The 22,092-nt window shown below is 44.4% G+C and overlaps 2 protein-coding genes across 12 annotated transcripts in view; one reads left to right on the top strand and one right to left on the bottom strand.

Moving 5' to 3' along the window:
- Positions 1–22,092, bottom strand: part of sif (still life) — an 83,356-nt gene that overhangs the window by 9,534 nt on the left and 51,730 nt on the right. For all 11 annotated transcript variants that reach the window (XM_065497433.1, XM_065497426.1, XM_065497427.1 and 8 more), the window contains 8 exons: positions 20,579–20,724; positions 10,952–11,219; positions 9,257–9,400; positions 3,870–4,052; positions 2,522–2,788; positions 1,801–1,971; positions 1,561–1,747; positions 103–369 (listed from right to left, as the gene is read on the bottom strand). In XM_065497433.1, the coding sequence (XP_065353505.1) occupies positions 103–369; positions 1,561–1,747; positions 1,801–1,971; positions 2,522–2,788; positions 3,870–4,052; positions 9,257–9,400; positions 10,952–11,219; positions 20,579–20,724 (1,633 nt within the window). The remainder of the gene's footprint in view (positions 1–102; positions 370–1,560; positions 1,748–1,800; positions 1,972–2,521; positions 2,789–3,869; positions 4,053–9,256; positions 9,401–10,951; positions 11,220–20,578; positions 20,725–22,092) is intronic.
- LOC135934687 (uncharacterized) lies at positions 17,430–18,952 on the top strand. Its single transcript, XM_065476608.1, has 4 exons — positions 17,430–17,626; positions 17,684–17,827; positions 17,882–18,034; positions 18,089–18,952. Exons 2-4 carry the CDS (start codon positions 17,684–17,686, stop codon positions 18,950–18,952), a joined length of 1,161 nt encoding a protein of 386 aa, XP_065332680.1. The 5' UTR covers positions 17,430–17,626.

The raw sequence follows: 22,092 nt of genomic DNA, 5'->3' as shown, positions 1-22,092 counted from the left end.
TTTTCTTGGAAATAAAAAGCCGAATAGAATTCGCAGTGAGGAAAGAATAAATTTAAATGTAATCAACGGCAAAAGAAAAAATGCAACTTATTCTGCTCTCACCCCATCCTGGAGCTGGCACTATGAGGTTGGAGATGACCTCCTCGCTGATGAGACCGTCTGACGGAGGTGGTGGGCACACTAGGCTGTCGATGATGTCGTCGGTGGTGCCTCTCATCAGGTTGGCGATGTCCGGCGGCTCGGTACGCGACGAACGCATCATCATGCACAGGGCGAGTTCCTCTTGCAGAACACTCTCGAGGTACATCATGTCCAAGTCACTCACGATAGCACCATTTATAACCATAATTTCATCGCCTTTAATGATTCCTGAGAAAGGACCAAAAATGAGCCGCCCCGCCGAGATCAAAGCATGAACATGTATGGGATGAAAATGATGGAAGCGATTTATTACAAATTCAAGGCGGCGCAGATAAATTGCGAAACGTACTCGCAAGTTTCAACATCAACATCAGTCTGCTTTAGCAAGCAGGGGATGTTTTGACTGCCATCGACTGAACATTTGCGAGTGGTAGTTTAAAAGCAACGTTCTCCGGAGAAATGAGAGACAGCTTTCGTTTCTCAGCAGCGGAAAAAGACGCCTCCACTAGCAGCTGCACACACATAATTCTGCTCGAAAAATCGCGAGAGAGCCAAAAATGCCGCAATTATAAAAGATACGAGTTCCAACGAGCGAACGAATTCTTAAAGGCAGCTGTAGAAACGAAACGGCAGCTTGTTCTCCGAGGGAAAAAAGATTGATGCGCAAAAAGAAGAGAAAGAGAACGCGAAAGATCCATTTTGCTGGGTACACACACATAAAAAACGCATACGTCTCGAACAGGCTGAGCAGCCAAAGCGGAAAAGGGGCTGGCATCTTGTCTTATCAAAATAAAGGTCGGCGCGCGCGTTGATGGAGTCGTCAGTTTTGATGACCACCCGGGCTGGGATGAAAGGCAGCAGCCAACAAAACGACAAAACGCGTGTGCAAGATTGCGACTGGATATTATTTTGCTGCGCGCAGCCTGGATTTCGACCGTCGCGTGTATACGCGTGTGTACACAGCCGGCGCGAGATTTTAATCGGGCTAGCAACCCTTTTCAAGTATAACAAACAGCGTGGGGCGAGAGAGTGTCTGCAAAGCATTTCGCCGCGTATAAGAGACACGAGGCGCTCTTTCTTCCTTGCTGCCTGCTTGTTAATGGCATATCCAATGAGATTGCAAAACAAGCACGCAGACGTCGGGTGCAAATGGCATTCTTCGGCTCGGCCGAGAATGAATGAATTCTCGAGCCGCCCACCAAGTTTCAACCTCAATCCAACACTCACTCTCCCGCACTTGATTTTCCTCCCGATTTGCGGCTTTCGGGATTCAACAAAACTCGTGGATTTTCTAAATTAAAAAGCCCGGGCCAGAGGTTTTACCTCGAAAGTGGATTTTATCGACAGGGACTGATAGGGGGTGCTCTTTGACTGGCAAAGAGAGGAATGAGAATAGCATTTTGTATGTTATGAACTCACCGTTTTGCATGGCAACGCTTTTGTCCTCCACCCTGCTAACGTAGCAACACAACTCATCCTGCCGCTCTGAGTTCTCAATCAGCTCGGCTTCTACTGAGAAGCCCCACATCTGCTCCAGGGTGGCCCTTTGCAGCTCCACTTGGTACAAAATCTTGGCGCACACTTCTACAACCTCGTGAGTGTGCAACTAAAAACGAATAAAATTCAATCTTCGGCCTAATAAGTCGCAGGGAAACCTACATAAGTCTCGACCAAATCTGTGCGGTGCGGTACAAAATAGTTGTGATCCTCCATATCCTTCCTCTTCTTCACACGCAGAAAGTGTTCCATTGGATTCAAATTTTTTCGACTACACGCACTAACTAAGAATTCTTCCACAGACATCGCTTCTCTTAAAATTACTGTGGCACTCTGCAGAAGAAAAAAAAACATATTTAGATCATTAAAGATGAAACCCATGATCAATGCAATTTATTTTTAATGTGTATAGCACGGGGAAAAATAATTATTGGTCTGAATCGAAACAACCTCCGTGCTCCATCATTACAAACGTGATACTCTCGGTTAATGACGTTAATGAGAAACGCAGAATGATTAAATTGTTTCCGGTTTACAAGTTTTGCTACCATTTTGATTGAGAGTTTCAGCGAGCTGTTTGCTAATGCTAAAATGCACAAATTATCCTAAATGTGATTTGTTTTACTGCCACTGATTTTCAGTAATGACTTGTAATCTTTTTATAAATTAACATAGTTGAATTGAATAATTCGTTAAATCCTCAATAGAGATTCTAAATGGATATCTAATTACTCAACGCAAACAATGCGAGCAATAATGCAGCATCGAGTGGCTCTATCGTTTTTTTCCACTCCAGAATTAATTCGTTTCGTGACCCAATTATTTCCGCTTTTAACGCAATAAACAATCAATTATATTAGTAACCATTCACTCGATTACGCACCTGTCCTTCTGGAAGCAAAACCTTGGCAGCCTTGTTGGACTCCTCCCTGGAGCCAGAGCCTCCGAGCTGCATTGAGCGCCTGCTGGAGCCGCTGTTGCTCCTCGAGAGCATCGGGGCGCGCCGCTTGGTGGCCCCGCGCCCGGCCAGCAGGTTGTTCAGCAGCGAGGGACTGCGGGCGCAGATGAACGCGTGGAACGACGACACGGTGAACACCCCGAGCCGGTTGAGCGTGTTCTTGGTGGCCCGCGACACGTGGGTCAGCAAACTCTGCAACCGAAACGGTCTGATGACTGCTTTGATCCCCGCGGGTGATGGTAATAATTATTACATATTCCGTCACGAAGGGTGTAAGATCAGGGGGGTTAGAAGGCAAACTAACTTTGCCGTTAGAGAATATCTTTGTTCTTGGGCGCTATCTCACTTTGTGCATGCTCGATTGCTCTTGCCGACTCGAGCCAGGATTATATTATGTCCGCAGGTGGGTATGAATAATTTAAGTTAGGCCGAAATGGGAACAAACAGAACAAAAATGACGGCGAGTTGGTATGGAAACGTGCTGAATTGGCGGAAGATGCGATTTGCCGTCACTTTCCTCATCATACGGTCTGATGAGCGTGATCGTATACACTTTGTTGAACTATGATATCGACGGATGCTGCCTTGACGTATATTGTTTTCCCTTACTCTCTGCGCTCTGGCCAAAGAGACGGAAAAAAGTGAGGCAAATCTAGAGCGAGCCGAGGAACGCCAAGAACGAGGGAAATGCGGAGCAATATAGTCAGCAGATAAAGGCATCCAGAAAATATACTCTTCTGCAATAGAGGGGCTGGTGGTATTGGTATTTCGCGAGCTTCTAATGATTACGGTGAACGATAGCGATTCGGGCCTCTTTGCTTTACGAGGGCGCTGAAGTCAAACTTTGTTTCATCGCCCAGAGAGTAAGACAGTCGAACGCGAGATATTACAAATTCTTAGAATAGCCCGTCGTTTTAATTTGTTACGGGGTTCAAAAGCTTTTAAGAGGCATTTCCGTTCAAAAAAGGCTCGAAGCGGCATTTTCTGTGAAATCAAACTGCGAGAAAATTTACAGAAGGATGTTTGCGGGGAGAAAACTTTGCCAGTTTGTTGACAAAGGAGAACACCGACATTTCCTGCCAATTTTCACAGCGCTGCCGCCGAAAATGGACAAGAGTCGAGTGTGAGGGGCAAAGCATCTGACGACAAAGGCATTGTTTCTACACTCGTGTCGTTGGCTGGGAGGGCGGAGGAGAAGACACTTCATACGGAGGGCACCGGAAGGAAAGTACGGGCGGCACTTTTGTGCGTTTCTCTGAGTATGAACACTTGCCTTGGGGTTGGGAAGTTCTCCGTTTTGCAAGGAAGCCATGTAACATCGCAGTCTGAATTGCTCGCAGTGCAGCCGCTCCAAGTTTTCCTCCCATTGCACAATTTGTCCGGTGATCTGACGCTTGGTCTCTGCGTCGCTCACCACGCTCTGCTGCAGGTCAGCCATGTGTTTCAGTTTGTGGTCCTGAAAAAATAAAAACAACAACGCTTCAAAAACAGTTCTCAAATAAATTCCGTAAATTTTTGGTTTAGTTTAGAATTTTAATTATGATTTCGTGTTACGGTTAGTGTTTCATAGAATGCCTTTTAAGTGCGAGAGTGATTAAAATTAATTTCGGAAGATAACATTTTTGAAAGAGGATTTGTTAAGCCAGAAAACTTCAGTTGATGCGAGAATCACGACGTAATTTGCGAAAATTAATTTGATTGTAGATCCCTTTCATGATTTAATCAGTCGCTTCGTTTGATCAAATCAAGCTTTAATTTCTCTTCACTTCTACTGAGTCAAGGCGTATCTGCAAGTACTCGGAGGAATTTCCAAGGAAGCTAAATTTAATCCTAAATCAAATGTCGAACACGTTAATACTTCAGTGCACTGATTGTCTCGCTGTAAATCCCGCTTGCGCTAAATTCACACGGTCAATACCGCCCTGAGTCGAAGCTCGAGTTCACCCCTTTACAGCTTGAGTTTAGCGAGGCCAATTTTACCGCTGCACTTGCTCGAGTGCGTATTTATACGAGTTCAAGTTGGAAATGAAGTAGCGCTTTCCTTCAGGCGGCATTCAAAGGGGCTTTGTTGCACGCCAACAGGAAGGAAACCGTGCTCACTCTGGGGTTGAGTAGCGGTTTTTTCCTCGGTTGGCGCAACGAAAAACACGTTTTTAGTAGCTGTTCGAGACACTCGTAAAACGAGAAAATGAAACTTTCATCCCCCGACGCAGCCTGGATCCAAAAACTTTATTGCATCTCTGCTTATTCCAGCAGGCTTATAAAACATGGCATAAAATGCTAAATTTTTGTTTAGATTTTTTTGTGGCCTTGTGAGAACGCATTTTTAACTGGATTTTACAGTTGAAAATACGTTGCTTGAATTCATTCCTTTTCTTCCAATAATGTTGCAAAGAGCCAGAGAATTTCCAAGTCTACTTTTTGCTGCAAACAATAGAGACCGATAATCCAGTCGTCGCCGTTTCAGTCCAGTGGGCTTTTTTTCTCCTGACTGCTTCTCGGTTTGCCAGCAAAGTTAAAAATAGTTGATTAGACGCATCGTGCTTCCGCTCGGCAGCACCTTTGATGTCGGTGGATGGAAATTGCTGCAGCAGCAGCCGCGGCGGTGGCAACAAAAGGCGCGGGGGTTGTTAGTTGCTGCCCCACTTTCCGGGGGCAGGTGCGGTGCAATAATTACGCGCTCGGCGCACAAAGAGATCGGCAGGAGGGAGCGAACGAGCGAACGCGGTTCCACACACAAATGCGAGCCGCAGTTGTTGCAAAATTCTTGGCCAACTGCGCCGCAAAATTATCAGCCGGGAAAAAGCATCTTGGGCGCCAACCAAACCGGAAAGGCGGCAACGAAATATCGCTTTTCATAACGTCGGCAGCAGTTTATAACAGGGGAGAAGCGTAAATTTTGCACGGCCAATACGCTTTTGATGCTGCACTCAGTGGGAAGTCGAGCGGAAGGACCTGCTATACGGTGGAAATGTATGTGTTCGTCGATAAAACGAGCACCAAAGTGGAAAGATGCGTACTAGATAAAACCAGTTTCAGATTTTCATCAAGCAAATATCAAGAGACCTTTTATACTGACTTGTTTTCATACTAAATGGATTGAATACAGCGTAGTTCATGAAAAGCATTTATTCTAAAAAAATAGTTAACTTCATACTTTATTTTTTGGGCTTCCTTTAAATAATTTGAACCTCAAATTAAGTATACACAAAATTTTGCTTCTTAAAAAAGAATCTTTGATATTTAAAACTAATGTTTTCATAATGAATTGCAACTTACCTGTGAGCCTGTGAGTGTACCCTTGTGGGAGAAAGATAAACTTATAACGAGTCTATATTCTTATAAGGAGCCACCCTAAGAATTTATTTCACTTTACTGGCATCCCACATTTAATCATGATAAACTTTAACCATTTTCTCTTCTGTGATAAGAACAAATCTAGTTGGTCGCAGGCTTCTCAGACTGCAGTGCCAAAATCTAACAACTGATTAAAATTGGTTGTAGATGTTACTGTATTAAAAAATTTAATAATGTTGCTGTCATGTAAAGCTCATCGTTGTGAAAAAATTAAAATGCTTTCAAGGCAAATCTAAATTTGTTCATGAAAAATAAACATGCACTTATCCAAAAAATAAAAAATTTTATGTTTATATCCAAATATTTGTTTAATTTAATTTCGCAGAAATTCTCAGCAAGCAGCTAGCTTAACGATTTGACCAGATTATTAGTTTAGCCAGTTGGCATAAAATCATTTAAGTGTGAGTTATCGGTGCATCCAGACAAGGCAAAACTGCTGCAGAGCAATTTCCATCCGGCAGAAAACAAAGTGCTGAATATTAGAACAACGCCATGTGCAATCATTGCAACTAGTACTAAGTGTTTGTTAATGCATGAGTTGCAAACGAGCACACGACTCTCCCGCTAATGAGAAGCTTTTACACGAGCTGCTATTTAAGAGGGTGCAGTCAGTTGTCGGCGCCGGGGGGCGCAAATCGCTAGCGGAGTTTCTTACGTAAATTTAAAGCCTGAGAGCTCACACGCTCTTGATATTTGCAGCTAGCGAACCGTGCAATGAAATTAAATTTTTTACATGTGTTTACGGGGTGCACTTTAAGGAAAAAGGAGGCCGCTTGAAATATTATAGTGGAGCCGATTCCACACGAACTGCAGCTGGTAATTCACTTTTTCCACTTCAATAACCTGCATATCATTATCAGCCAAATGGCGCGGTTTACGAGTGGATTATCTCGGCAAGTGGACAATGCTGCGAGTTGAGTCGAACGAAAGCGGTGCGGCCCCGAGGGATCGATGGAGAACTGATATTGGTGCATCATTCAGCACACGGGGCTGGTGATAAAAAGTTATTGCGCACCGCAAACCAGAGCAATGCCCGCTTTATTTTTTAATGACCGAGAACAGATTTTGGAGACGACCGGGGCGGAAGCGCCATACAAAGGTTGCCGAAACCAAAGCTGGCTAATTGAATAATGCTAACCTTTCCCTCCCGGTCAGACTCGCTGGGGAACGGAGCTTACGCACGGACGGAAAAATTATTTTGCGTCATGCGAGGATCGTGTATTTACCTCGCCCGACTGCGGAAACGCGATTATTCCATCATTTTGTTTGCAAAGGAATTATCTCTGCAGTGAACAGATAAGCTCCTTCTGATTTACTTTCCTTTTTCTCAGGAAAGTCATCACAGGATGAGATGGCGGAAGAAACAGGGAAATACAGTCCAGTTGACGACAGAGCAAAGGAAACGATTTTAATCAGTCGAGAGGGCCTGATATAGGAAATAATGTCGCCGAATCACAAAAGGGAGTGGTTCTATATATGAAATGGAAAGCTAGACGCAACCCAATTTCGCCAACAATATAGCCCGGCATGAAAGCAGGCGAGCGAATCCGTGCAAAGTTCCTCTCCACTTTCATTTTTCTTTTGTGCACCTCTCGTGTTTCTCACTTCTCGCTTTCCTTGCGATGCAATTTCTGCTTTTCTGAAAGACATAGAAGAAAATTGGTGTGGGTGGCAACAGGAACGGATTCTCGTAACAGAAAATTTAATTACACAATCATAATGCCCGCCATTTCAAAAAAGAACTTGCCATAGTCAAAAAGAAAATATTGGGCACTCACTTTAGAATGATCTTTGCACAAAAATGTATTATTAAGTTTGAATAATTGCTTCATTCGATCTTTTTTCCAGAACATGCCAAAAAGTTGGCAAATCATTTAATTGAGTGCTTCATAGGCTGCAACTTTCATGGTGGTTAAATAATTTCAGCTGCCAAAAAGGGAATAGCGCGCCCGTCCTGTTGACTAGTCGTGAAAATTAATGTCCTCGACGAAAACTAATCGCGTGTGCAAAGCCGCCCACAACAATCCGCCGTTTGTTTCGGTTGCTGCAGCCGTTTATCTTTGTGGTAGAAAGGAATTGTACACACAGTGTATTAAATTACGCCAGAGCCACCATTGTCCTTCGAAACGGCCCGACCGACCGACCGACTAAGCTTCTGCAATTGCGGCACTCATCGTGTGGGTCGAACGGTCGTGAGATAGGCAACCTGCGCAACGCATGTGCCCGGCGGACGGCCTAGCTCTCTCGTTGCTCGAGTAAATAAAGCAGCCGGCGGGCGGCTTGATTTGGCAAAAGTTTGCCCTGTTTTGCTCGTTTGCCCGCTCGAGCAGTCGATTCGCCAACTTTTCAACTTTTTCACTGTCGAGCTGCCGTCCCTGCAATAAAGGGCACCTTGGCTTGAGTAGCATTCGAAACCGTATTTTAGGAGTAGTTGTTGCGATGTACGAAAAGGCTGATCTGATATCGCAATTCACCCGTTCTGAAGTATAGGAAATATAGTTCTGAAGAGTAAAACCCATCATCTAGAAATTCAAACACAAAACCATCGCTTTTGGCATATAGGAATTAGAAGAAAGAGAGAAATATTGGAAAGTTGACACACCCGATTAGAAAAATCAGAGGGTACTTGTGATTAATTTTGATGGTCCTAAAACTTATTTGAGTGAGGTGCTGATAAATCGTCAGAAATTTTGGATAAAACCTTCCGGAGATTTTAATTTACATATATTAACTTCTGTATTTTTAATGAAGGAAATATTCCGTTAATTTGTACTGCAGACCAGTACAGGACACAAAATTTAATCAATATCCATAGTTGAGTATACGACAGAGAGGCTTTCAAATAAACCTTAGAAAACACTAACACTTTACTAATTTAGAGGAGAGAGATGATTTCCTAAATTTATTGCATCAAATGAAACCCTAGCCACTCCCACCAAAATTGACATATAAAATGCTCATATGTAAAAAATGCACCCCTGGGGATAAATCTGTATCCTAAAAACATAATAAAAAAGAGAAGGCGGAATGAGCAAGTCTACTGGGAATCTTAAAAGAGATGCATAAAAATCTTGAAAGTCTCAGGGAGTCATGGCAAGAAAATTTCCGCACCACGAATATTTCCACAACGCTGAGTTCAACATACGCATTCTATGAATTTCTAACGATGCAAATGACCTATTTCATATCTCACGCTGTGTCGGACTAACACCGTTGTAAAAATTGTAGCGGTGAACAAAAAGTAGGCCGTGCGTATTGTGGCAGCTGCATACCGCAAGTATAGGGCTGAGAGGTGCGACTTACCGACTCAATGGCCTTATCCAACCGGAAGATCTCCTCCTGCAGCAGGTGTAGAGTACCCGTTTTGCCGCGGTGCCTGGCGAACGCGGCTGCACACGCCGAGTGGATGCTATTCACCCAGTTCTCCAGTTCCACCTGGCAGGGAGCCTGTCAACACGGGAAAATATTTATACGTTGTGAAGAATTAAAAGAATCAGGTCAACATAATGAATTGTTTGTTTTTTCTGGATATTTCTCAAGCTCCGCATTCTCAGTACGCATTTCGTCATCATTTCTTTAATTTTAAAAATTTCCACATGACTCATACGTCTCAGAATTGAGATTAAAAATATAGAAGTCAACTTTAAAAATAAGCAACTCTGAAAAACGCATCAAACGTGGGCGTATGTTATTTTCTATTCATTTAGTAATAACTTTTTCTGAATTGGCCATTTGACCTTTTTAAACATCGATCATAGCTCTCTTATGAACTGCGTTGCTGTAAATGAAAAAATCCTTTTATGGCTCAGATTGTAGGGCGAAGAAGAGCTCGTTACACGTTGCGAGCCGTTTTATGCGCGTGTTTGTTCAAATATTTACGGCTTATCGACAACAGCGAAAATCATTTTCGCTGTAACAAGGTTCATACGCGATGATCCCAATAGCTATTTTACGATGCTTCATCCGCGCGGAAATGACGCAGCAGCGTCAAACGCAACGTGCTGGCAAAAACAAGGCCTGGCAAAAAAGACAAATGGATGAAAGGCTGCAAAGTTGGCACCAGGTTTTCCACGTCCGGCAGCTTGCGAAGCTCAAATATGCATTATTTGCAGCTTTTTGCGAGTCGCTGATCACACAAAAACGACATGAACTAAAACGAGACTTCGTACTGTGCCAGGAGGGAAATTGAATAAGTTTGTTCCCTTCCATCAAAATATTAGCATCCGCTTCGACTTGATTTGGGCAACGAATAAAGTGAGATGAAAATTCTCGACATAATCATCTACGGATTAATTATTCTGTGCATTCGATTCACATTTAAACAACAAATGAGTATGAATCACTCAATTTAAAGATATAGTGTATTCTTCATTTAAACTACTATTGAAGAATAAAACTTCATTTAGAATAAAAACACATAACAAAGACCTGACTGAGATTCTTCTAAAAAATTTATTTTATTTTTAAAATTATCGGATAATAAAGAAGGCGAAAACGTCTCCACGGAAGTATGCATAAGTCTATTTTTTTTTTTGTAAAACAAAAACAATATTTAAAACTCCCAACCCTCAGTGATTACGTGTGTCCTCAATTAAAATAAAAGCAATACAATGTAACGTGAACAGGGAGACGTTTAAATTCGAAATGGTGATTTAAAAAAATTCATGTAGGTCGGTGATGAGCCAAGTTAGGAATTTATTATTCCCAAAATAATTAAATAAATTGATTAAATTGCACTGTGTTTCGAAGCACGGAACGACAAATAGGACTACCAGAATGCCTGTTACATTAATTAATAGTTATCCATTTAATTTTGATGAAGAAAAAAGTTAGAGTAGAACTTATCATTGCTTAGAGTTTGAATCCCATGGAGCGTTCGCAGTAATTTAGTTTAATTTTTGGCCTCTTTGGGAAAAAGGTCGTGTCCCCAGCCGCTCGCTTTTTTAATAATTACACCAACGGAGGATTGGAATAAATGCACGTGCGGTAAACGCTCACCTGAAAGAGGTACGCATCCCCGAAGGCGGTGGAGAGGCAGAAGATGTGATCCCTCTTGGGGTGCTCGGGGATGGGCTGCATGATGGCGCCGTCGACGATGATGAGGTGCTTGGGCGCTGCCTCGACGGAGCGGCCTTCGCGCGAGTCGCACGGATAGAAGAGTAGCGTGGTGCCCTTGAGACACACCCAGTAGCCCTTCCAGCCACGCTTCCTGGCCAGCTCGATCTGGTGCTTTTTCCGCAGCAGCCACTTCTTCACGCTGAGGAACCTGAAAAAAGACCAACACAGCCTACATGAGCCAGCTCTCTCGATTTGAAAAAGCGAGTGTCCACGTTGATTGGTTATTTATTGCACGCGCTCTCTCTTGCTCTACCGCATCGATTCGGGGCACTTTGTTTCGCCGTCCGACAAGTTTGAGTGGCTCCACGATTGGGTTTGATTTACGACACTTGCTCAGGGGAAAGCCACAAAGTAGAAAATGTTGCGGACTGCTAGCCTCGCTTTTTTTTGTAAAACGCATTAGCCGGAGGAAATCTTTTCGATGAACTACGCATTTCATGGCGTATTGCCGCTGCTCTCTCGTTACAGTTCTTTTGTTATAAGTTGAAGCGTGCGATTACCATCACTCCTGCAACGATGTAATAACTTTGCTCCAGATAATGCGTCTCAAAGAAAAATGCTGAAGTCGAAATGGAAAAAGTTAGCTGGCTTAAAGGCACTCGGTGGCGTAAATGCGATCCAGCAGGTGTGATTTATTTGTGAAAGGAAAATGCGACATCGCAGCCGAGAAGAAGTGTCAAAAGAATCGCCCTCGCTGAGAGGAAGAGAAGGAAGCGAGCGCGAATCCACGCGTGAATATTTCTTTTGAGACAGGCGCTGATGTAAAGAGACGCCTATTTCTCGAGTTGCAGGGCCGATTGCGCATTTGCATGATCGGATCAGAGTTTGTGTGTATGTACTACACGTGTGTTGAGCCGGCCGAGCGCGATGCGGTCCCTCGGGAGGGATGCGACACGGCGGCGCAAATTTATTTACGGCAGGCACAATGCAGACCTTTGAAATATTATTATTCCGAATGAATTTAGTGGACCTTCCTCTGTTGAGCCGGCTCGAGTGCGATAAATCCGGATGCAGTCGGACAGGATTTTCGGTTACGAGCCACTTACACCCTTTCTAGTTGTGCACCCGAGCAGCCTGTGGCTGCTCGAGCCGCACACTCGCCGCTTTCTTAACGGCCGATTTCGCAGAGTCTGCAAAGTTCGCAGCCGTTTGCATAATTTTGCTACTGGACGGCCGCACCGGCATATTTCCAGAAATTAAGCACCAAGAGAGCGGGGAAAGTCTGAGTTGATTCATTAACATTTCGCCCCCGGGGTATATTTAAATTTTATGGCTCCACTTGATTTTAGGAGACTGTAAAATAAAATGAGGCTCGAAGTCTTAATTATTATTATTATTTTAAAACAGCAAAACGAGCATCGTCGAGATTGGCATACAAATTAGATTTTCACTTTAAGACTTGAAGAGACTGGTGCATTTCATATATTTATTTAAAGTCTATGAAATTTGCTCATAATTTTTCTACACCAGCTATGAATTATAAATTTTTGAAGAGAGCCTTTTATTTTCCAACATAATCGCACGTCAAAAGTTGAAAATTCTAAGAAAAACAAATTTATTTCTATGCGATTTCAACATCGTCTCAAGCTACTTTGAATGCAAAGCAAACATCAAATTTTAAATCTTATTCTGTATGTTTTAGTTATTTTTCAATTAAAAGTTTAAAATATACAAAGGAAGTGCTCTCGAAAGTAAATTTACCTAATCTTAAGTGATGAGGGTGGAAGAATAATCGGTGCTTCTCCTTCCAACTTAATCAAAAATTGGAATCTCCGCACTTCATCAGTATGTCTGCTAGTATCGTTAGCAAATTGAAAGGAGTTGGAGGGCAAAGAAGCCTTAATTGGCTCGAAACTTTTCTCAGATGAATGGCTTTCCAACTTACAAGAGTTTTGATCCAATAAATCAATTCGCGACAACACCCTAAAGTTTTCCCGACAACGATCGAACCGACTGAAAGTGAGCGACTTTCAGCGAACGCACTCACTGTCAGCAAATATAAAATTCGAGCAACACGTAACTCGTTCCATCGCATCATCCTCCAGGGTCCAAACTTCGTTGCGTCAGCCACAGAAATGGCGTTTTCACTTAAAAGTGATCGAAAAGAGTGGCTCGTTTGCACGTACGCGGAGCTGAAACAAAAATAGAAGCCACCTCCGCCGTTTTGTGTTCCTGCTGTTCGTCCGCCACGCCAGGAGAGACCAACTTCGGCGAGGCGAGAAATATGAATCTGATTTATTAAACAGGATGGCAGTGGAATTGAATTCGGTTTGTTACCCTCGGAGGACGAGCCACATTTCAATCGACGCCACGCCATTTGGCGCACTCGCAGCTGCTCTCCCGGCGCCCAATTAGCGTTCTCACGAAAAAAAGACGAATATGAGACCGGATTGGAAGCTGCAGCACCCTTCATATCGTCCAGAGTAATTTGTGGTAAACTTTCTTGCACCGCCAGCTCGGACGGTCTGATCCTGATTGCGCAAAATTGGGCACAATAAAAGCGAGGCCCCGTCGACTTGACCCGCGTCTAAATGGGCTGTTGATTGATCACGGCTGTGCCCGCAAGCTTGTTTTCTGTTAAATTGCCCGACGATTTGAAGAAGAACCGCCAGCGTTTTTCATCTTTCAGCAGTCGAGGTGGCGGTATAAACCTCGAGGCGGGCGAGCTCATGCGCCACCCTCTTAATTACAAAACTTCTTGCCAGAGATCGCGGATAATTAATTTGTCGAGTTCTTCTTGCGGCGGCGAGCGGGCTGGAGTGACGAAGACGGTTGTGGTACGTCCCAATTAAACGAAAGAGAACAGCGCTATGAATTTGTCATTCAGCGCAGAACGTACGAGAGGCGTCTTTTGTCTGATTTGTGCACTCGACGCCCGGAATATATGGCACGGAATTCCTCGCTACCTGCGAGAGAGCAAACACAACTTTACCTCATTAGGCTGACGAATTAAAAATGCAAACGTTGCTGCTCGGCATCTGCAGCACTCAGCTATTTGCGCGCACGAGAGAGAAAGAGACACGAACCGTGCCCGCTTGCGTGGAAGCCAAGTAACGCTGTTGGTTCCGACGTGTTGTGAGAAATAGCAGTTCGCCCTTTTGTTGTGTCTACCCGCTGAGCTTGGAAATAGATCAAAAGAGCGAAAATATAAAATAAAATGTGGAACGCAACACGTCAGCATGATATTGCAAAAATTTCATTTTCAATATTTCTCGCTTGCGGCGCCGGCAGTTCTAAACGACAAGGCTTTGAGCTGATAAAATTACGCATGGCTGTGTGCGAGGACCCGTATAATATATACATTTGGCAGGGTGCTTTGATCTTTGGGATTTGCCCGCGATTTGAATTGCGGCTGCGAGAGCGCTGTGCATGGATATTCCTTAATAGTGACAGTCGAGGGCTTGCTTTATTGGAGTTGCAAATTCGGTGCGAAACTTTGATGGCTTGGTTTAAAACAGGTAATGCAAACTTAATGTTGCTTGAACGAACGCCGTCTCGAGTTGAAGCTACTCGCTCATATATGCTCCACAAGTCGCTTTTGAAGTTGAAATTACCAACTCTCTGTGCGTATCAAGATTAATTTGTGTTTGTGACACGAACCTAAGGAAATTTGCTCGACAATCGCTTTTGCTGCGGGAGAATGTTGTTTCGCCTGTTTTATCTGACACGAGCAGCTTTTAGTGCTGTTTTTGAGCGAACAATAAGTCCGCGTACACGGCTTCAAAGGGAATTTTCAAAGCCCATTGAATGTTGCTTGGCTTCCGCTAAAATTAGAACAGATTGCTGCATCGTTTGGGTTAGGACCAAGCAAAAAACAAATTGTGAAGTGTTTGACGACGTTATAATGAAAAAGGAGTTTGCTATGAAAAATTTTTCCCGAAGGCAAACAAGGGCTCGGCAGCACTAATTGGATCGGCTGTATGCTTAATTCAAATCCCGGCTGTTTTTGAGAATTTTTCACCCGCGTGAGATCGTACACATCCATTTGAGCCGTAGACAGGCGTGAAATTCAATTTCAGCCGCGAGGATTACACTTTGGGCGTTCAGGGCGGCCGAACCCGAGAGCGGATAAGCCGGCAGATAACGAAACTCGAAACTGCAGCGCGTATCGGATGGAGCTCTTTGTCGGAGCGGCGCACCACGCGCCAGGCAGGCAACGACCGCTGGGAATTGGTCCAGGCACCAAGATGGCGCGGGCAATGAACATTTTCGCAGGAAAGAGCGAGAAAGGAAGAAATTTTGCGACTGCGGTGATGCAACACTCGCTCTCGGCGCAGGAAAAATCATCTTAGTTAATCTGTCCGACGATGCAAACAGGCTGGGGACGGGACGTGTTTGCTCTGGCTGGAGCACACGTCGCATTATTCTCTATGCCGGCTGGCTGGCTGGTTGTTTGCATCGGCCGCCGACTCTTTTGAAGCTGATATTGAAAAAGGGATGGGTGAAACATGTGCATGTTTTTGTGTAGCGAGATGAGTTTTTTTATGTCAATATTTCCCCGCACTATACACGTCGGTTGACAAGGAGCTCGGCTTTTCCAAAGGGAGCTAGGTGCATGTTGAATAGATGCCGCTCGTCTGCATTCGAGCCACTGCCGGATTCTCAATAAATTATTTCCGCCACCGGCTTAATATTTTATCAGCAGGCAGCCTTGCTTTTAAAAAGGTGGGAGGGTGTACGTGTGTGTGAATGTGTGCATCTCGTCGCGAGTTCCAATGCCAACTGCCTCTCACTCATGCAGCGCCATTTATTTTTCAACGGCGGCGTCGGCGGTGGCGGAGAGAAAAATGCGAGTGCCAGCGTCTCCGCGGTGATTCTCTTTTTTCTTTTGGCACTCTCTCGTGATGAGGCAAGCAAGAGAAAAATCGATACATTCATTGCTACTTTCTGTGAATTATGTGACGGCTCTTCATCACGGAAATGAATTCTTCTTTTTCTCTCTCGCGTCGTCCCGAATCGTGCGAACGCGAGTGAGTACTTCCCTGTCAAATTTCTCCGGCAAATCCCATTTGGAAACAAGAAGTAATAATTTCCGCCGTTGGCCTCTCCCAAGATGGCGAGACTGATTAAATTTCTGTTGACGTCTCTGATGGCTTGAAAATTGGGAGAAAGACATATAAATATTCCTCCTGGATGATAATGGTTTTCGAAATTCAGCAAGATCGTTCGACATTTGTCAATTGAAAAATTATTTAGTTAAAAGGCTGGGTGTCAATTAATCTCGAGTCAGCTTTTTTCTTCCACGGGTGGGTCCTAATTTTTCAGCAAAGAATAATTTAAGAGGCACATTTCGAATGCCAAACAGGTAAGGTCCATAAGCTTTACTTTTAACATTCAGGTCGGTGTGCAGTTGCTCTCGGCAGTCAAATCAATTCGTGGCTGGCATTCGAAATTAACGGCCTGCCAGCGTATATTGAGGCGAGAGCTCCGGTTCTCACGCAGCTGTTTTATTAGCGAGAGATACTGCTTGGTGGCAGCGGAACTGCGCCGAAATTCGCCGTCGTCTCGTGCTTGCTTGCACCACTCCTCACTCAAAACTTCATGAATAAATTAGCTGCCGACTGCCGTGATGCGGTTAAAAGGTCTTTTCGCGCGCCAGCGTCCGCCCTGCTGTTTGGAGCTCTTTATTCTACTGGCGCCTAACTAGGTGCCCCACAGCTGCGCAATTAAATAAATGCCGTCATAACCGAATTACTCCTGGCGCCCAATCAAAGCTAATTACAGTTTACACGCTTCTACGCAAATGTTTCACTCGCCTGCTCCGGCTCAGCGTATTCCCTTTGTGCACCCGTCCGTCTGTTTGAAAGGTAAACGCGCGTCATTGCCGCCGAAAACGGCAAACACCCTCCGTTTGACGTGAGCGCTAATTATCAGACCAGCCCTAGAAAGAGCTCGGGTAGTGTTAATTCTTTCTGTTTGTCAATGCTTGTCATCAGCTTCCGGCAGCCTGGAATGGTGGAGCACGTCGCTTTTCCCCCGTAACTTTTCCTGCGCACTCAGGGCCTAATAAGGTGACGACCACGCACATTTGATCTGTTGATTCAAACGGAAAAATAACGATGCAACAGCTGCTTTTCCAGGAAATAAGCAGGAAAAAGCAACAGCAATACTCGTCCGTCTAAGTTCTATTGATATAGCTTTGAGAACGTTTTATTATGAGTGTAGTGTAGAAATCAAATACGGACAATGCTTTTCCTCGTTAGTATAAAAAATGTGTTCCTCTCAAGAGTGAAAAGAGTTCCCATGAAATAGTGCTTATGTTGTTAAGCCGAAACCCAAAGGAAAGAAATAATAAAAGTCTCTTGGCAACGAGGAAAACAAAGTCCGGATTTGATTTTTGTTACATATTGCTAATCTAACTTTTGTACTTTTCCCGCACGGAGTGGGAGAGTGCGTAAGGGAGCATGCGTGAGGCATTAATAAAGTTAGTAAGGAGTGAGTGAACAAGCAAAGTGCCTGCGTTTGATTGCTACTCCTGTACCTACAATTAGATACAGTTACAATTACAAAATATTGGAACTACAAGTACAACTACAACTTACCAATTAGTGCTAGGTAACATTTTATTAAGTGGCGACGAGGATAAGTGAATATAAGCGTGTTATTTGCTAGATGAGCGCGATTGTGACTCGCAGCAAGTCTAAAGAAGGCCCACAAGAATCGGGATCTGTGCAAGAACAACAGAAAGAAGAAAAAAGCGGCGATGGAAACAGCGACGACACCTCTGTAATTGCAGCAATTCAAGAAACACAACAGGTACCAAACATGGCGCATGCATTGAAGCCAAAAATACAACCCTTTGACCCTCAGGGGCCGTTGTCGTTCGAGGAGCATTGTGACCGCTGGCTAATATATTTTGAGGACGCAAATGTTACTGATGCGACGAAACAACGCAACCAGTACTTGAATTATCAAGACGACAAAATGTACGGGGTCATTAGTACCCTGTGCCTGCCGAAGAAGGTGCGTGAAACGTCATTACAAGAAATTTGGGATAAAATGGAGGTATTCTTTCAGCAAGTCGAGCCGTCCAGCCTGGTATATCAGGATAAATTCAACAGCCGTGTGCAGAAGGAAAACGAATCGGCATCTGAATTCCTGGCGGACCTTCAGAAAATAGCAAGCAAGTGCAAGTACACGAATGCCAAGGAACAAATTCGTTCCAGACTTATTTCTGGTATGCGGTCTGAGAAGCTCAAGGAGATTCTTCTAGCCGAAAAGGAAGAAAAATTGACCTTGGAATATGTAACACAGAAATTACTCGCTCATGAACGTGCAGAAGCGGCAACAAAAGCGTTAAGCATGCCAAGTGAAGCAGAGCAAGCAGCAGCAGCACTAAACCGTTTGCGAATATCACCGAAACAGAAATTATTCCCCCAGAAAGTCAAGCAGCAGCAAGAGATGCAGCGACAAGTTACAAATACGCATACAAGAGTGCAGCAAACAAATTCTACATTCCAGATACAATGCTACTGCTGTGGTAAGCCAGGTCATAAATTCCACCAATGCCAAGTCAGACAGATTGCGTATTGCAAGAATTGCCAAACAAAAGGGTCTCACTTTACGAGAGCTTGCAAAAAGAAGGTTTCCCAAGCCAATTTTGTTGAAGTCGTCCAAGATGCTGAGGACGAAGATGCAGAAGACGATGAGGCGGTGCAGCAAGAAGAAGCAGTGGTGAATTACCTACTAAAAGTACAGTATAATGCAAAAGGGAAACAGAAGGCGTTACACCTAGACATACCATGGAATGGGAAAAAGCTAAGAATGGAAGTTGACACAGGGGCGACGTTCTCCCTAATTGGTTACAGTACATGGCTCCAGTATAAAAGTAGCACAATGGAGCATTCTTCGAGTGGCTTTATTGTTAAACTAGCTGCGTGATTACAATACGTAACGTAGAAGCGACAATTTTTCTGTTCACTAAAAACTATAATAAAAACAAATACAAAACGTTACAAAGTTCGAATTTTATGAAAAATAAGATCAATGCTACGAATATCCTTGTTCGTAGGATTTACGGTTACTTTTATAACTGCTTGTATGGTAAAAACCACTCTACTCAACGTAGCAAGTTCTTAGTCTTGCTCATGAGAGGTTTAAAGAGGTCGCAGACGCACCGAAATGTCTGTTTGTGCCGGCTCCAATCGTGGTGTGTTTGGTGTCGAGAGATCTCTCGGATCGGTGTTGCTGCTAATCTGCAACACGGCACATTCCTCCCGAAAAAGGACTTTTAGTCGATTTCCCCGAAGGGCTAATAGTATGTGTGTGTGTGTGTGAGTGTGCCGGTGCTAAATTGCCAAACAAGCTCAGCTAAGCGGACACACGCAGCCGGGCTCGAGTTCCCCGAGGAAAAAGCATACGGTACGTACTCGCTCTCGGCAGAGAGGCCTCCATACGTCGGCATCAATCGAAGTTAAAATTGCCTGCTTCACAACATCAAATACCTGCAGGCGGTGTAGATAATTTGCGGCGCCATATTGCCATAAATTGCAAGGCGATGAAACTCATTAAGCTAGAGCAACGAGAAGACATTTGCGCGAAATGATTTGGAAAACTAATTAAAAAGTTGCCACTTGACCTCGTCGACAGAGAGCGGATTTCTTCTGTCAATAAGCGCCGGTGCGGGCGGATGGGCGGAGGGAATGGAGGGGTGGGGGCAATTTAATTCCACTTTATTATTTCAAGCCCCGACGTTGGAAAAGTGTCTGCGTCGGATTTTGTTTTTGCAGAGGAAGAGCGGAAGGAAAAAAATGGTAATTCGAATCGAGGCGTCGGCGCGACAGCTTTTAGGCACCGCTCTAATTCACTTAGTTGCACGTCAGAAGCGATTCGCGGCAATAATTGACAGGCAAGTGCACAAAAGGCACTCATCAGTGCGCCTTTCAATCCACCAGCGCGCTAATTATGCGTGTCGTGTCGTGTCGGCCGGCCGGCCCTCGATTTCTGGGTCGAAGGACGCTGGCCGACGTTGTACGTGCACGCGTCTATAATGCGAGAGCAAGGGCAAACCCTTTGATCGCGATCAGAGTTGCGAAATTCAAAACTTTTTCACCCGGGCCGCGCTGCCTTGCAGGAGAGGCCGTAGAAAAGTTTATTTTACGAGGAATTAGCTGCCCGAGGGCCAATCTCCGAGCGAGATATTTATGGACGTGGCTCTTGGCTCTGAAGAGTGCTTGTGTGATTTCTCTCCAGAGATAATCCTTTCAATGTTTTCCGGATCTTTTCGGACATTTTAAGCCCTGCTTAGGAGCACGAAATCGACCCGATGCCAAGCAAAAAGAATGGTAGAAGGCTGCCGTTTTTTAAAACCCTCTTTTGCAATGTGATAATTTGCATCGAGTGCCCGATTCTGTGACACCATTTTCGCTCACTGAGGGTGAATAAAAATAAAATGTGCGCGTCCGACACAATTGAAAGCCAACTGCTATTATGATTGAGGATTCCGCAGCCACTTCAGCAGCGAGGAGAGCTGTCGCCCGACTGAAAGACGATCTCTTTTCTACTCACCCGGCTTTCCTGACGGCGCCAGTGCAGTTGAAGGAGGCGGCTGCGGTGCCAGTCTGTTTGGCTCTGTACGGCGAGTTGTGCACACTCTCGACGTCGTCGTCGTCGCTGACAGCCGTGGTCAGCGACATGCGGTCATCGTCAGACATCTGCGCAAACAATAGATCTCGATTAGTGCCCAGATGAAAGCTGGAAATTGGATACTAAATTGACATGCAGTACATCAAAACGAAACCTAATATGTATGATTTTTCCCATTCAATCGGATTTTTAGCAATAAAAGGGAATTTAGAGTGCAGAATTGGCCAATATTTAAATAGTAGCCCAATCAAAATTCGCGTTTTATTTGCCCGTTATTTTTCATTTTTAATACTCGTGGCGATATTTCAAATTTTTCGTTTAGCCGAAAATGATTGCAAATATAAACAGCGGATGTAATCTGCGGAATGGGAGTTCGCCTCCAGCCTAGAGGTCTATCTGATCCCCTCTCGCTGCAAAAGCGCCGAAAATGAATTGATTGATCAGTTTCATCCAGCCAGCTCGACAGTTTGATAAAAGAGTATCATTGGCGAAGGTCGGCATCCACGCAGCCGGCATTGAAAAGCTAAAAATGATTATGATGAGTCCGCAATTTGCAACTGCTGCGCTATTCAAGCCCACGATCCGCGCGCGCTGCTCAGTGAAAGCAACGGGGTAAAAAAGGACTGGCGTGATTTGAATATGCTCGATTTGCCAGCCGGCTGATGAATCAAAAGACACATAGTGCTGCCGGGACGACGGTAATGTCGACACGATTTGCATAATCACACACCCATTCTCGCTGCTGCCGGTTAGTGGGTCACAGGGAGGAAATAAAGAGGCCGACTAGCCGCCTTCACTGCAGAGTCTGCCCGTCCGGACGGCCGCTCATGAATGTAACATTCAGGATAACATGCATGCTCTTTGTTCCAACAAAGAACTCGCTGGCACTAATTGATGCAAATACTAGACCATGGGAAAACGAAGGCCTGCGACTCTATCCTCCGCTTGTTTTCTATTTCGAACCTCAGCATTTTACGACTGTTTTACAGCCTCCGTCATTCGTGCGTGAAGTGTGTGTGTGTGCAATGATGGTTTTTATGTTTTTGAGCGTTAAGCCGTTGTGAATGGGAGCTTCACCATCTGTATAGCCTTATTGAAACATAACTTTAGCAGAGTGAGATTTCTAGCATGCGATAAAAAGACACTGTTGGGAAACCACGTCGGAATTTAACTTGGCGCGTTTGGAACCAAGACCCAAAACGACTTTGAAAGCAGCAAATTTCTTCCGACTTTCCGGCCCTTAGTCCTTTTGCTTGCCGTCGTCTCTTGAGCCCTGCTCTGTTGTTGTTAATATATTTACACCACCATCCATACTTCATGGAAAAGTTTCTCCGTGCGCATCTTCACCCTGTTGTGTTCGCCGGCTAGACAGATAAATAATTCACATCAACCCTTGCTCGAGCAACTCCCAACCCTCTTATTCGGTTTGACAATAA

The sequence above is a fragment of the Cloeon dipterum genome, chromosome 1, assembly GCF_949628265.1.
Source record: "Cloeon dipterum chromosome 1, ieCloDipt1.1, whole genome shotgun sequence".
Classification (NCBI taxonomy): domain Eukaryota; kingdom Metazoa; phylum Arthropoda; class Insecta; order Ephemeroptera; family Baetidae; genus Cloeon; species Cloeon dipterum.
This window is presented reverse-complemented; position numbering and strand designations above follow the sequence as displayed.